Source organism: Xenopus laevis, chromosome 9_10L, assembly GCF_017654675.1.
Source record: "Xenopus laevis strain J_2021 chromosome 9_10L, Xenopus_laevis_v10.1, whole genome shotgun sequence".
NCBI lineage: Eukaryota > Metazoa > Chordata > Amphibia > Anura > Pipidae > Xenopus > Xenopus laevis.
The window spans coordinates 211,198-228,018 of NC_054387.1; the positions used below are offsets into that span (position 1 = coordinate 211,198).

Below are 16,821 nucleotides of genomic sequence, written 5' to 3' on the forward strand. Positions count from 1 at the left end.
TTTCATGTAAAAATCCCTCCAGAACTTATAGCAGAATGACACAGTGGCAATTTTTATGTGCAAATACCCCAGAATGCACAGCTGGATGGCAGTGGCAAGTTCATGTTCAAGTCATAACAAAAATACCCCAGAACTCACAGCAGAATGACAGTGGCAAGTTCATGTACAAATACCCCTTGAACGAAAAGCAGGATAACACAGTGGTAATTCCAAATACCATATTTTCATGTACAAATATCAGCAGTTCTCATAGCAGGATGGCAATTTCATGGAAAAATACCCCCTGAACTCAATGACAGTGGCAGTTTAATGTACAAATACCCCCTGAACTCATAGCAGAATGACACAGTGGTAATTTTAAATACCCCCAGAACTTATGGCACAGTGGTGATTTCATGTACAAATACCCCCAGAACTTATAGCACGATGACAGTTTCATGTACAAAGTTTCATGCACAATGACTGGCCAGACATGTGAATTAAAAGCAGATAAAGTTACTGACCGTGTTGTGTGATCAGGGTGCAGACTGCGTGATTTATCAGGCTCCATAGATCCTTCCTTGTTTCCTATTTTCCAGTGCTGAGGGAACTGTAGGAGGTGGGTTTTATCAGTGCTGTATAATTTGTGCAGAATGCTGTTTGGAAGGCGCACACCCAAAAAGGAATGCTGAGGTGCTAATACCTAGGGGGGCAGCCCAAAGAAGCCTCCTAACATCATACCTCCCAACTGTCCCGGAGGGACAGTCCCTCTTTTGACAGCTCAACCCGCAGTCCCTCATTTGTACTGGAAAGTCCCTCTTTTCTCTGCACTGAACAGCCAGAAAAAGAAACAAAGTTTCTCACTTAATTGGCTTTTAGCAGAGAGCCCAGAACAGCCAACAGGTGCAAATAAGATACTTTGAAAATATTTCTCCTTATCTAAACTGTGTTTTTGTGTCTCAAAATTGTTACAAACTTTCATAACCTGCCAAATTTTGTAAAACAAACATGGTAATTAGGGGGTGTGGCCACAGAAAGGGGTGTGGTCAAAAAATTGCTGCGCTACGTGCTTAAAAACATTGTTTTGTCCCTCTTTTTACTTCCAAAATGTTGGGAGGTATGTAACATACATCAGCTCAAAAATTAAGGATTGCACACTCAGTCTTAAAGATACAAAAATAATTTTATTAGACACTTACATAATAACAGGTTGCCCAGTGTCTAATACAATTATTTTTGTAAGTGTCTCATAAAATTATTTTTGTATCTTTAAGACTGAGTGTGCAATCCTTAATTTTTGAGCTGTATAATTTGTGAGCAGGTGCTATTGCTCCCTTGTTGATTTGATCCAATAGCAGGAAAAGTGACAGGGGAGAGACAGGAGCACCAATGGGATAAAAAGAAAGAAATAGATTGACAGTTATCACATACCCACAGAATTACACAGCGGCAATTTCTTGTACAAATACCCCCAGAGCTCATAGCAGTAATTTCATGCACAATGACCAAGCCAGAACTGTGAATTAAAAGCAGATAAAGTGACTGACCAGCCTGTCATTGACATGGAGTTGTCCAGAAATGGAAAATCACGGTATGTATGACACAATGTTCCCCTTTCCCTGGACACTCCATGTCATACTTACCTGGACATAGCAAGCTAATATCCAATCTGGATACCAGAATGGAATCAGTTCCAGACAAAACCAAGAAAAATTATACCCCCACAAATGAACATAGAGATAAACAACTATTACAAAACACGAAACTCTATTTCTGCAGAAGAAACACAGATTTGAAACCATCATGACACTTCCACCTGAAAGGAGAGAACTAACTCCATTGAGCCCAGTTTCTTCAATACTAAAGCCTACTGAGCACATAAGGAATGGGTATTTATCCTAGAATGGGTACTTATCTTGGACCATAAGCAATGCCCTATGCAAGAAATCATTTGGAGTAAGCCACTAGCCTTCTGAGTATTCTAAACACGAATACTGCATGGTTAATTCTAGGGCAACCACGAAAATAAACCTTTGTTACACTGTAAATAACCTAGTTTGGATTCAGAACAAAAGGGCATAAGTGGAAATAATATGGTATATACAACTGGATAAACATGGCAGACAGGAGATATACTATATATCCATTAATTCCTAGCCACTCATGCTGCTCTGAGATGGTGTTCTGCACACACATTCTGCAGGGCACTCAGTTTGATATACACCACACCCTATCAGCAGGTCTGTATTTATATAAAGGCACTCCAGGGCCCGTGCTTAGGGTGACAGGTTTTGGGGGGTGGCCCTCAGGCGTCTCTAAATTATTTTTTTTAAATTAAAAAACAAAACAAATCCATTGGATTCTGGTGAAAGCGCTGGGGGTAGGGGGCCAGGCTGGATTGCAGAAGTAACGTCATACGCACGATGTACGGAGTGTATTTAGGTCTGATGCCTAGGGCAGCATCGGACCTAAATACAGTCCGGCAGTAATGTGCGGGTTGTAATTTCCCAGACCTGCACCTGACCCTAACCCGCCCTCCCGCAATCGCACTTCGGGGTTGCTTTTATAGACCCGCAAATGATGTCACAAAAGGTGCGGCGCGAGCAGGCGCAATGTTTATAAAAGACGAACCCTAGAAGTCGGAAGCTGCCATTTGATGGAGGCTCCAATTAATAATACAACTAAACTGAATTAAACATTTCAGTAACTCTGCGGCTGGCTGATGTAATAACCTTTCACTGATTGGCCAGACTTTAGTTATATGCGGGTCGACCCGATACCCACAGGATGAGGGTCAGGACCGAACTTGAACACTTCTAGGCGGGTGGGTGTGGTTTGAGCTCTTCTCCTGCTCTCCGGCCAATCAGTGAAAGGTTATTACCTGAGCCAGCCCCAGAGTCACTGAAATGTTTTATTCAGTTTTGTTGTATTATTAATTGGTGTCAAAAACAGAGAATGTATAACATGTACATTCATATTTGGATATTACCTGAGCCAGCCCCAGAGCCACTGAAATGTTTTGACATTTACAATCTGTTTGGCTATTACATTATGTGAGGCTGAGAAAACTCTGCTAAGAGTCTTTGTCTGCCAATTCCATGCTAGGCCGTATCTCAATGCATTCACACATACACTGGATGAACATTGCACTACTAACCTATATAACACAGCATTGCCTTAGCTTCTAGGTGATGAGCTTGAAGTCTGAAAAGCAGAGTAAAAGAAATACATGTTAATTTAAAATGAACAAACCTGTCCAGTAACAGGATAGAATTATGACACAGAATCTTACCTGATGTTTCTGAGCTTCACTCTAAGCTGCTACGGGTGGGAGGGGACTTACCTACTCATTACCTGCACATGAATTACCTGATTACCTGCAGCTGCTGTCTGTACTGATTGGACTTGCCCTGCTCTCAGAACATACAGACCAGCACTGCACTCACACAATAGCCAAGCTGACCAATACATTCTAAGACTTAAGAGACTTCAGAATTAGGATTGGACTCAAAGCTTAAGCTTTCACTGCCAGCCCGATTGGCCAATTTGCTACTTGTATTGCCAGACCATTTTGAACGTTTTACACTATTTCACTTTAAGGGCCTTTCCTGGGGGGCTCTTTTACTTTATCCAGGAAAACAATACATTGTTATTTGCTCAGGACAAACCAAGCTTTCAAAATATTCTAGAATTTTGTGTGTAATTTTATGTGTACCCTGAACATGCCAATACCAAATATATAGTTTTATAGAGATTTCTCACTTGTATAGGTAAAAAAATCCAAGCAGTTCACTACCAAATTTCCAAAGCACCACTCCACAAAACTCAAGGCCAAACTTTCCACTAACAGTAGGTTCACCCTAGAAAAGTACACATTATTAGAAAGAACAGCTTCTGATAAATCTAAAATGGGTTAATATATCTTTATACTCCAAACTACTTCCCACACCAGTCAGTTGAACTGAAGAAGCTGCTCGGATGAGTAGTGAAACGTCTTCATTGATTACTCAGCAAGTCCAGTTGTTTTTAGATTTACCTGTACTAGATATACCATGACCTGGATGAATGAAAATCTTCATAGTCATATTAGGTACCAAGATAAAAAAACCCAAATATGAAAGCCTGGAGTCCACTAAACAGTTTTATGTCCAGATTGTAAAGGTTTACCTAAGAATGTGGCATTTAGTTGCCCCAAAATGAAGACACCCCATTCAAGCTATCATTTCTGTTATTCCAGAATTTTTTGGAGGGCAAAGGTAGAAATAAGTACGTTCACCCCAGAAAACCATATATTCAGAAAGTACACGTTCCTATGAATCCAAATTGGGTATGCATGTCATTATGTCATTCTACTACAAAGCACCAAGCTGCAAACCTTTCGTAAATTTGCTGATTTTGGCAGCATTTCCGAAAATCACCTCAAAACAGCCAAGTTGCAGCATTTCATCTCCTACATACAATTAGGTTCCAAGATAAAAAACCCTAAATATGAAACCTGGGGTCCAGTAACACTTTTATGTATAATATGTATAACTTTACCTAAGCATGTGGCATATAGGGTACATACAATGGTAAAACAACCTAAATATGAACACCAAGGGTCTACTGTACAGTTTGAATCCCAATATGCATTAAAACAGTAGACAAAGCAGGTGGGCATTTACAGACCCCCCAATGAAAATAGTGCAGATGAATTTTCTCGGCTGGCAATTCCCCTTCTGTAAACAAAGCACCTGTCTTCATATAATATGATGCAAGACCCCTAAAAGTACAAAAACCCCCAAACAACATATATATTTGTAAAGTACACAATCTGACGAAACAAAATTGCTAAAAATGTCTTTCTATTCCAAACTATCAAAGTGCAAAGCTAATGAACAACAATGCAAGCACAACACTGTATTAAAATCACTAAATTCAAATAAAATCAGGCAAACTGATGAAATAAAATAACTGATTTGACAGCGTGTTAGAGGTCGGAATGCTTGATCCAGTAGTTGTGCTGTGAAATCAGTTTTTAGGGCAAAAACATGAGGCAAAATGATAAAATGAAAAAAAAGTTATTACGTGCTTGGCAGAAGCTTTTTCCTGCAACGTAGTACGTAGTACCTAGTACCTACATTTTTGCCATGTAAAGGGTTAAATGCTCCAGGTTTTTTTGTGTAATTACCTCAAACTTGGGAAAGATGTTGCGGAGGCAGCTGGCTCTGAAACCTACATTCCTCCTGACAAAAACGGGTCCCCCAGTATAGGGGAAAAAAGAGAAGAAGACTATTAGGCTCAGGCCGCTAACTAAATATACTCCACAACAATAGATTAACCTTAGCTAACTGCCACCTCCCTGGTGGACATGACAGAGAACTGCTGCCGACTACATTTGAATTTGTAAAGCCAGAGCTGTGATTGGCTGCCCACCTCCTGCTGTACTTTTGGGCATGGGCCGTAGGACACACATTAGGAGAGGAGTTTATATTATAATTCAGGTTTGTACATAGAGGAACATTCCTCCCCAATCTCACTTCCTTGTTCTGCTCTATTTAATCCATTTCACTGCTCACAGTGTGGGCTCAGTGTCTGGCGTTAGAGCTGCACCAAAGTGTCCAGAGAGAACCCCCTGGATTCAAGCTTTTGCTAGGGACTGACATCTAATGTCCCCAAGCCTGCTCCCATCTTTACGTATCTAACTGCCTCCTGCTGCACCTTCTTTCTGCCCCTACCCTATTTCAAGGCTTCATGGTGGGACATGAGGATATAACAAATGACTTGCATGTACACATAGGTGGATTTTCAGCATGATTAAAGGTGCTTGGCCCCATTCACAATGCCTTCAGCCAGCAGATGAGTAACTGATAAATAGGAAAGTAGTGTATATATGTGATTGGGACATCACTGATCAGAGATTTGGTTTGTGACACTTCTCTTCCCATAGCTGTTCCCCCAGTTTAACTGGTCTATTAGGCAGATGGAGCAGTTACTGAGCAGCCTGCCAGGTAAATGTTCTCAGGGACTTGCTGTTCTGTGCCGTGGTCCAGAGGTCTAATGAGGTGTCCTCACAGTTATAGAACCAATGGATTCAGTGGCTGCTCTGGAGTCTCTGTCTCTGGTTTCTCCTCCACTAATTACTGGGTAGCGTGTGAAGGTAGATATCATGGTTCTGGGGCAACTTGACGAGTGGAATATAAAGACTTAACATCTTATCCATCTTTCAGGTGAGCTCTCCCAGCACTGGGATATTCCTTACCCCCAGAAGAGATTGACCTCTCAGATGTAGACTCCAGAATGCTGCTTCTTGCTGTGTCACAGTTCTCTGCTTACTCCCCTGAATACGTGCACTACAAATCTGGGGTTGTCAGGGCCAACATCACCACAGATGACATGGTGGGAAGGGGTTAGTTGGGAAGGGGTTAGTTGAGAAGGGCTTAGTTGAGAAGGGCTTAGTTGAGAAGGGCTTAGTTGAGAAGGGGTTAGGTGGGAAAGGGTTAGTTGAGAAGGGGTTAGTTGAGAAGGGGTTAGTTGAGAAGGGGTTAGGTGGGAAGGGTTAGGACATATTTTCTGATGGCAAAGAAAAACTGCATTACTCTCCCAGCAAGGGTAAGAGTGTTAGAAATACAACTCTTATATCAAGATTTATTAATTCAAGCAGAGTGGAAGGCAGGGTGTGAAGTACAATAACATCATCATTGCCCATATTTGTTTTGCACTCTGTGCCCTCCTTCGTAAATAACCCCTAAAAACAACACTAGGACTGTTAAAGGGGTAGATCACCTTTACATTAACTTTTAGTAAATCATAAACAGTGATGCTCTGTGGCAATTTGCAATTGGTCTTAATTTTTTATTTTAGTTGGGGGTTACAGGGACAGGGGGATAGACTGGGGGTATATCTGTATCTATATATTATACACTTACATTATGTGCATATATGATATGGGGGTGACAGGGGAAAGATGGGGGGCTGTGCCTATATATTATACACTTACATTATGTGCATATATGATATGGGGGTGACAGGGGAAAGATGGGGGGCTGTGCCTATATATTATACACTTACATTATTTACATGTATGGTATGGGGGTGTCACTGTGACAAGGGTTGGGGAAAGATGGGGTGGATCACTGATATGGAAACCAGATGTGGACAGAGAATGCTGTTGAACTCTTGTCAGTGCTCCCCAAAAATCAAACATTTAACCCTAAAATGAAAATGCTGTTTTTTCAGATCCCTAAGGAATCTCCATTTCGGCTGAATATTTCCCACTAGTGATGTGTCGTTCCAGAGGCACAGTCTCACCTACACCCATTCCATGATTCTACGTCCCCCCTTATTGCATGGTTTCACAAATCCCACTCCATTCTTCCATCTGAACCCACTTATGCCCCTCTCTCCATTTTCCCATAAGACCATCTTTTACTATTGCAGTTTCTCTCTTGCACTTGTTCATTCTGACTCAGGGCCTTTAAAGGTAATTGGACAACTGACAAAGTAAAGTTTTTTAAGCTTAATGGACCATAGTTACCATTCGTTTAATTTGGGGGTCACATAGCACCCATATTCCAGCAATTTATCTTTAAGCCACACTATTAATAGGTGAACTTGGGAAGTATTATTGTGCAGGATTCCTGGTGGAAGGGAGGTGTTTGTGTCTAGGTAGAAGGTTCCTACATATAAATATGGCCCCTACATACAGACCTCCCACTTTATTAGCCTCCATGGAGTTCTACATTAGTGCAGGTCACCAGCTCCAACAATAACCACATGACAAGAGTTACTCCAGTTGTAACATGGGAAGGTAAAACATCCCAATCTGTTCTCCATAGGGGGAAGAACTACAGCACATGGTGAGTTTTGCATTGAAGGCCATTGTCTTTCCACTTAAACTGTTTAAACATGTAATGGAACAGGTGGTGGAAATGTTTTGTCAATCCCTCCCCTGACCCCTATTACCTTCCAGTTTACCCCTTACATGTGCATCTACTTACAGAGAAGTTACAGAACATATTTCACATTCCAACACCTCTTGTTTGGCTCCAGAGCCCAACTGCCCAGGTAAGTACCAGAAGCCTTAATGGCCTGAACAGATAATCTACCCTTAAACCCAAATTCTCTTTAATCCTCACTGCTAATATTCTTGCTTCTCCTTTAGCAGCTGCACTCACTATCCATCCCAGAACCAGCACTCTCTCCCAGTTCCTGCGCTCTCTATGCATCCCAGCACTCACTTCTAGTATCTGCACTCTCTATCAATTCCAGCACTCTCTCTATTCTAGTGACAGAATTGATTATTTTCGTATTCTTTCTCCTCTCCCTACGGGTACCTGGTGGTGTTATCTGACCTTGAGATAGACCCATGGACTCAGTCCCAGAAGCCCCTGGATGTTTCCAAATAACCACCAACCCTCTCAATCTCTGATTGGTCAGCAGTATATCAAAAGTTTCCATCTTGTACATCCATGGTTTATACTGGGACTGAAATGAAAATCCTAATGGTACCAGCTCACATATTTCATCCCTGGCGCTGCTTTAGGAACATCATATAAATACATCATACAAATACAAAATATTGGGGCTTTTCTTATGTTAAAAGCAAATGACTTTAATTGGGTCATGCCACATTTGGATGTTTTGGCTCTTGCCTGATGCCATTGAATTTGACAATTTGTAAGCACTTAGATGAACTGTGTCTCATCAGGTTAGGATCACCATAAAATGTGAGGGTGCCGGGAGTTGCATCACAAACTTTTGTACATACCTTTGGCCAGTCACAACCGGGGACGCCTCAATATCCACAGTGTATAATTGGAAATCTAAATTCCGCTCACACCCTCTTGTACTTTGTGCACAGTTCCCCCAATATATTGTATTTCCCACATTCCAGCAAATAAATGACTGGCACGAGGGGGCATTGTGCAAATAGTCAGAGGCCTCTGTGTTCTCTCACCAAGAATTAAACAAAGCCTGCGTTAGGCCATGCTCTGCACATTTTTGGCCACTCTCCTATACACTCCCATTTAACCATAACACCAAAGATGTTTATTTAAAATACTAAAATGACTAATTACCAAGGGGCATACTAATCCACAGATGTACACACTGCAGAAAATGGATCATGGGCATATTTACTGCAGCCATACCACATGACAGTATAATTACTACAACTAATGGATAATCGCCATATAAACCCCAGATTTCAGACTTTTCAGTTTTAAGTATGACTTGACACTTATCAGAGTAAACAAATTTTATTATACGCCATTATGTGCCATCAAAGTGAGCCCAGAATTGAAGGAATATGGTTCTATAGGAAGTGATTGAATAAAAAGTGCATTGTGACCATGCCTGGATTTGTGCGCAGGCGGCAAGGATCTGGGGGCGGCATAATACCCACTGGCCGTGTTTTAACTGGGGACTCTGAACAGGTAATGGCAGTGCAAGCGCATGGGTCTGTGTGAGGACAGGGGACACGTGTGAGAGTGGGTTGGGGCATGCTCGAGCGGGTCAAGTTGGGGTGGTGATATCAATGGCCTAGAGGTGCACCAGGTTTAAATCTGTCACTGATCAGGGCAGTGGAATTAAATGTGAGTGAAACAACTGAATTGTAACCAAAAGGCTGATGCCAGATGTGGCTTGACTTGACTAGTGGATATATTCTGCCCACCACTGGGTTGGGCCAGGTGCAGACACACATGCGCAATAGTTTGCATTTTGGTGCCAAAAGTCCACTGTAGATGTACCTGAGCTAACACAATGGTTCCAGGTGCAGACAGAGAAGGGGATTCTTGGAGTGGGGGCTCAGCATAGGGGAAGAATTTATCTACTTGTTGAGAAGCTTCATTTGTGGCATTAGCAAACATGTTAATAAGGTTGAGTGAAACAAGGTGCAACACACTGACTAATTGAACAGTTTTTGTCTATAAACAATTCTCAAATTGTATTTACGAATCTGTCACAATATTTGCAGTGCTGATATTATAGGTACTTTAATCCTGTAACTGCGTACTTAGAGGGCCATTTATCAAAGGTTGAATTTCAAATCCATGTGAGTTTTTTTAATTTGAATATACACGCAATTCAACTGGGAGGTTTATTTAAGAAATTTTTTAGATCGAATTGTTCTGACACGAAAAGTCGAATCTTATTCAATTCGCATGAATCGAGTTTTTCTCTGAAAAAAAACAAACAACTTGAATGTCAGGAAAGCAATTTACATCTCCAGATGGCTCAACAAACATCTGCCATTGACTTGTCGGCAGATTTTAGGTAGCGAATATTCAAATAAGAACCGTTTCGGTCGACGAGTGATAAATCTTATATTCAAATTTTCATTCGAATAAGGGGATTAAATTTGAAATGTGTGAATTTTGAAACTCGAAAATTTGAATTAGAATTTACTATTCGACCCTTGATAACTCTGCCCCTAGTGGTTTGGTACCAGTTTGTTTGTACTTACCAATCAGGATTCATTTTGTGTTTCATTGTGATGTCAGTGCACTTTCAGATCAGAAATATTGGGCCTCATACAACATAATGGTCAAAGCCCTTAGCTCATAACAAGGTTACATTTCTGTATAGATGTTGAGGTATGAGGTATGCAAGGTTAGCTCATACCAAGATTAGCCACACCAGTGATGCTTATACTTCTCTAATGGTGGGCCTGGGTCCCAGGGGTATCACATAGCAATATAGCTGTGTAGTTCTTCATAAGTATCTACATATTTATTCACTTTCATCCCAGACTTCTCATTAAGGTGGACAGCGCACTCAATAGCAAAAAAAACCAAAAAAAAAACCACATTACTTATAAACAGACTTTATCTTCCAGCAATCAATACTATGTTTTACTTTTAAATACTTTCATTCATAACCAACAGAAGAGAAACAGTAACAGTTGTGACATTCAACAATAAAAACATTAAACATGGACACACAGCTGTTCCCTTTTTTCTCCTGTACATTAAATATCATGAAAAGGTGTTAACTGTGCCGCATTAGAATGACGTAGTGCTGTACTGCTTGTGGTTATACGTAGGCTTCAGACTTATAAAGCTATTGGGAAATTAAAATAAGAGGTCAGTTGTATATTTGTAGCTCCATTCACTGGAAACATTTTCCATCAGCACAAACGAAAAGTAGAGAGAGAAATTTTCTGTTTCCAGTGTACTTTGTGAAAAGCACAAGAGAATCGAATGGTCACACTGTTATCTATGCTCTAATGAAGTGCCGTCTTGCTCCAAGGAAAAAAGTTTGGGTATTGCTTCTTAAAGAAAGTTTTCTCTGCCTCTGATGAGGCAACATTGTCATGTAACCATTAGGGAAGGAATGCAGAATAACTGCATCAAAGCCCAAAAGAAATGTCTGAAACCAACCTCAACTCCATGACTTTTGTGGTGTGAGAAGTCCATATCCTTCAGCTGCCAAAGAGAGTCAGCAACATATTGCTGGGAAAGGCATTCCTGGCCCTTCTAGCAGGGAAAGGGATATCATTATACATTTTCCCATTAGCTAACATTCATAGATAGATCTATATGTGTGTATGTGGAGGTCAGAAAATAACCCTGTCCTCCTGTCTTCTCTCCCACCACAATGTGCTGTTCATTGTGGCAATGTTATCTTCTTCCTCTTGTTCTTTTGCTAACTCAATGAATACCTGCAGGACAAAAGCACAATGGCCATATCCTTAAACATATTCATCCATAAATATTTTACTTATTCAAACACATGACTTGGGCTTTTCAGAAGATATTAATGCAGGGGGAAGAAACATAAGTCAAGCAAGGTGGGCTTGAGCCTCTAGAATATGTGGCTATAGGCTGCCACAAGCAGCTTCCTTTTCCCCAATACAAATAATGATTTTGTCTAAAGAGCAGCCGTATCATCTAGTTTACACAGTTCAAACAGAGAGGCTTCTCTTTAACAACAAGTGCAGCGTGGAAGAGAGTGGGGTAGGAGGGCCCTGTTTCTACGCAGGATACCTAAACTGATACTGATGATAATTATGGAAAAGTAAAGATGTCATATGTTGAAGTGCAGAAGAAACCCATACGGAGTTATGGAACAAACATATACACGATAAAGGCATTTACAGTATATACAGTCTCCTAGAAAGTCCTCAAACGATAAACCAGAGTATCTATTTATCCAATATGTTGCACTTCACTTGAACATAAAACTTCCAGAATCCCAGAGCTGATATAAAATGCTCATACAATGTATGCCACTATTTAGAAAACATTTTTAACAGAATAAGGGATAACAACGGAGATAAATATGTTTTTAAGGTGTAAAAGTATTCTATTTTGCAAATATATTTTTTTAAATAATTTAATTCTGCTGATCTTACCTGTTCCAGAGTTGCCTGAGAGAAGATGTATTCTTCAATGTTATACATTTGTTTAACTATAAAGAAAGCAGAACGTAAAAAGTAGAATAGTAAGTGATAAAAATAACAATAAGATTGAAACAACATATAACGGTTTGATATCCTTGGCTTGGAATGCAACTTTTGTTTAGTTAAGGCAGTGATCCCCAACCAGTAGCTCGTGAGTAACATGTTGCTCACCAACCCCTTGGATGTTGCTCCTAGTGGCCTTAAAGCAGGTGATTATTTTTCAATTCCTCAACTTTTGGTTGCATAAAAGCCATGTGTACTTCCAAATAAAGCCTCCTGTAGTCTGCCAGCCCACATATTGGCCACCTAATAGTCAATCACAGCCCTTATTGGCCCCCCAGGAACTTTTTGCATGTCTGTGTTGCTCCCCAACTCTCTTTATTTTTCAATGTGGCTAATGGATAAAAAAAGTTTGGGGACCCCTGAGTTAAGGTATTCCACTTTAGTAACATTTAAAATATTTTAGGCCAGGTTTGGAGTAAATTACATTCCGTCACTCTCCATTTGCAAAAAAAAGGGCACCGTACCTTGTTCCAGTTCAGAGAATGTCTGGGAGAGGGACTCCACATCCTCCTTAGGAACTTTGTAAGACATCAGAGAGGAAAAGCTGAAATTCAGAGGGACAAGTGAAAAACTGCACAGATCAGAGATGAGAGAGCTAAGAAGAGGCCTTTGTACTAGGATTTGCTTCTGCTATTTTAAACAACTATAATGTCAACCCCAGGGCCGGATTTACATATCAGGCACTGAGCCTTTGTGGCCTTCTCATAAATCTGGGCCTGGTCAACCATGTACCCAGTCTGTATATGGGACCTAAGGACATTTGTGCCCGTATGATAAGTAACTGAAGTGCTTCTCCCATGCCTTGTATATTTAATGGTTACATTCTTTTCAAATGAATTATAATAAAATAAAAAACCCAGAGAACCCCAAGTCCCAGCCATTCCGCATATAACAGATCCCATATCCGTATATCAGCCTAAATTACCTCTCCTGGTGACTTGCATTGGGAAATATTTGCAGGATCTCCTTGTGAATAAGCTCCACATTCTGATCTCTGGCTCTTGTATCAAGTTTTAGCTCTAGTGAGAAATATCGACCGAATTTGCTCTTCAGGTGCTGGACAGAGCCAATGTATCTGTGGGGTATTTAGAAATAGACTCATGTTGGCAACGGAGACAAAATAAATTCATTATGGACTTTCTCTTTTGTTTCTCCTTTTCATTGACTTTTTGGCACCTGAAATGTATTTTGCATAGAAGCAGATTTACTAAAATGTGATCTGAGGGATGATAAAGTATTCCCAGCAGTTACAATGTTAGCACAGTTACCAAACGTTGACACATTTATCAAAGCAAATAGACAGGTCAATGCAGCAGAATGTTTGACTGCTCTGAGCAATTGAACTCTATTTTGCTCTATGGTGAGTTATAGTTTAGTAGCAGTGCTGAGTTCAAACACCTTTCTGAATTATTAATTCCTGATGCAAATTGAAAATTAGGATTAAGGATTGAAACACTTTTTTTTTTAAATGTTAAAAAGAAAATGTTAAATCTGGAATGCCCCGTTAGGTGATAACCATTATTACGCTTGGTAATAAATATCAAACCATTGTTTGCCTGCTTGAATCTGGTGGTGGCAATGTAGCCAAACTATATAAAGAAAACTTTTGGCAACAGTCCTCTACCATTACCTTTAATAATATTCTGAGAGAGTTTGCATTTGGTGTTAATTTTTTATGTTTTTTTTTTTTCCGGTTATGGGTCTCTGCAACGCCTTTAGTAACACCCCCCCCCCCCCCACACACACATATATATATAATGTCAAAATGATAGGTCTGCTGACCTTAACTGGCCGGATACCATAATGGCAACCCTGTCACAGATGGCTTCAGCCTCTTCCATGGAATGGGTTGTAATCACAGCTGCCTGTTCCTTGCCCTTTAATGTAGTTCTAATCAGCTTCCTGTGGAGAGAAATAGAAGGTGCTCATATAAAAACAGATCCATAATACAAGGGGTCCAAGGTCAATACTTCAGTGTGCTCTTTCTTCCTACAGTGTTGTATTGTTACTAAGGATGCACCGAATCCAGGATGCGGTTCGGGATTCGGCCAGGATTTGGCCTTTTTCAGCAGGATTCGGATTCGGCCGAATCCTTCTGCCGGGCTGAACCAAATCGGAATATGCAAATTAGGGGTGGGGAGGGAACTTCCGTGACTTTTTCTCACAAAACAAGGAAGTAAAAAAAAATTCCCCTTCCCACCCCTAATTTGCATATGCAAATTAGGATTCAGATTTGGTGCAGTATTCGCAAAGGATTCGGGGGTTCGGTCGAATCCAAAATAGTGGATTCGGTGCATCCCTAATTGTTACACTAAAGACAGATAAATACTAAAAAGTAAGGTCTATGCTCCAACACAAGAACAGGCAATATCTAAACCCAAAGATTTTGCAGAACTACAATTTCACATGACCCCACATCAACTGAGCTGTTGGAGAAAGGCAGGGAGTTGCTGTTTTGTATCTGCAGTGTCAATAAAAATGTATATTTTCATTAATACTGACCACATAATCTGTTTGTTTTTGGGATCCATGCCAGTGGAGGGTTCTTCTAGAAGCACAATATCAGGATTACCCAGCATGCTCAGTGCAAAGCTCAGCTACAGTAAAGGGAAGAGAGATATGACATGGAAATGACCTTCCCCACTCAATACATTTGCATTAAGAAAAAACCTGGAAAACAGATCGAGAAGTCACCTTTCTCTGGTTTCCGACTGAGAGCTTCTTGGCTGGCTCCTGGAGGTGTTCCTTCAGGTCCAAGGTTTCAACTATTCTGCAAAAGATGCAAGGTAACTAACACTAATTACTGGAAGAGCAGCAGAGAGATCGTGCAATCACACAAAACAGTACTCGAGTAAATGCACTTACACAAGTGAGTACATTACTCAATAATATCATGACTTCAAAGAATTGTAGGTAGATACAAAAGAAAAAATGGTCTAGTTCTTCTGGTGGGAGTACAAACAATGACTGCATTGTAACTTCAGGAAACCAAAATTCCCAAAAGCTCCCATAGATTGTTATGCCTAAATGTTATGCCTCCCTGACAGCCCACCTTTATGTCCTGCTACTTAGTATAAAGATCCACTAGCTAATTTATCTATGGGAATATAGAAAAGCTAAAGTACTCTACAGGCTTGCTGGGAAAAACCCTGGCTGAAATGTTTCATGAAATGGCCCACCAATTAAAACGTGGTCAGGTTAAACCCTGATTTCATGCAGTACAATAAGAAAACAGTGCTATGGCAGAACCCATTATCCCACACAGCCTGCCCGTTGATGCTTGCAGATATTTTATCTGTTGCTTTTCTGCCTCTATATCTATAACTGGCCAGAGTCTTATTCAATAGTTTGTGCTACTGGCCCATCACTGGCAAAAAAGGCTGTGACAGAAATCTACCATCCTTTCTATAAAGTATGATGGTACTTACTAACATTTCTCCTGAACCTTCCACCCTCCAGCTTCAGAACATTGAATTTTTTTCTGATATTCTGTGGTCTGTTCACTCCCTCGTAGGTGGACATTTACCTCCTTGTTACTTCTTTCAGAACGCTGCTGTTCATGCCTTTGATGGCTCCATAGGCGTCAAGGTGCTCCTGAAGCTTTATCTCTGGCCAAAAATAGTTTATTTGTGGGGAATATCCCACAAACCTTGGTGGGCTGAGGCCTGTCTCGCCTGCAGCTGGATCTCCCATCAATATCTGTAAAAGCATTTAATGGAATTCTCTGAACCACGAAAAATTATGTATTTTATCGACTGAAATATTATAGTCTCCTCAAAGTTGGGCTGTCTCTAGCAGGCTTAAAGTTTTCACATAGAAAGTGGATATTTATCTGTGAGTTCTTGGAATGACTGCACTTTATTATCAATGCAATGCACTACGGAATCCTACAGATTGTACCAATTATTATTATGGAATCTTCTAAGGGCTCTCATTAAGAGTTGCCGCAGATGTGCTACACACATCACTATAATACCTTGACTCTTGACTAGTTATATTGAGTTCACTATAATGGAACCTAGAGTTAGAGACATTTGATTGTACGAATTAGGCATTTCTTGAGTTGGTCTTTTTATTTAGAGAAGACACTTATCCTTGCCCTAACTCATATGCCTAAAGTGTAGGATGTGAGGCAATTCATGGTGGGTATCCATTGTGCATGTGTATATATCTGGACTTTGGGTCCCCCTATGGATGCCTGGATGAGTAGTGTCAAGTAATTTGGATGCAAAGTCTATTACTGATGTCACATGCACTGGTACACTGTTAGTGACACTAAATTGTGCGACGTGACTAGTGCACAATTCATGAAAAACATGACAGCTTGTGTAGGAGTTTTGGACTTGGTACTTGATTCATAAATGAGATCTTCAGTCTCACAGGAAGACACTTTC

General features: G+C 40.5%; 1 protein-coding gene across 1 annotated transcript in view; it reads right to left on the bottom strand.

Annotated features, from left to right (window-relative positions):
• Positions 1-10,770: 10,770 nt before the first annotated feature.
• Positions 10,771-16,821, bottom strand: part of abca5.L (ATP binding cassette subfamily A member 5 L homeolog) — a 41,807-nt gene continuing 35,756 nt past the window's right edge. The window contains exons 32-39 of the mRNA XM_018234670.2: positions 15,954-16,126; positions 15,122-15,197; positions 14,930-15,024; positions 14,210-14,329; positions 13,353-13,502; positions 12,892-12,971; positions 12,317-12,372; positions 10,771-11,623 (exon numbers count right to left, since the gene is read on the bottom strand). Of these exons, the coding sequence (XP_018090159.1) occupies positions 11,519-11,623; positions 12,317-12,372; positions 12,892-12,971; positions 13,353-13,502; positions 14,210-14,329; positions 14,930-15,024; positions 15,122-15,197; positions 15,954-16,126 (855 nt within the window). The 3' untranslated portion in view covers positions 10,771-11,518. The remainder of the gene's footprint in view (positions 11,624-12,316; positions 12,373-12,891; positions 12,972-13,352; positions 13,503-14,209; positions 14,330-14,929; positions 15,025-15,121; positions 15,198-15,953; positions 16,127-16,821) is intronic.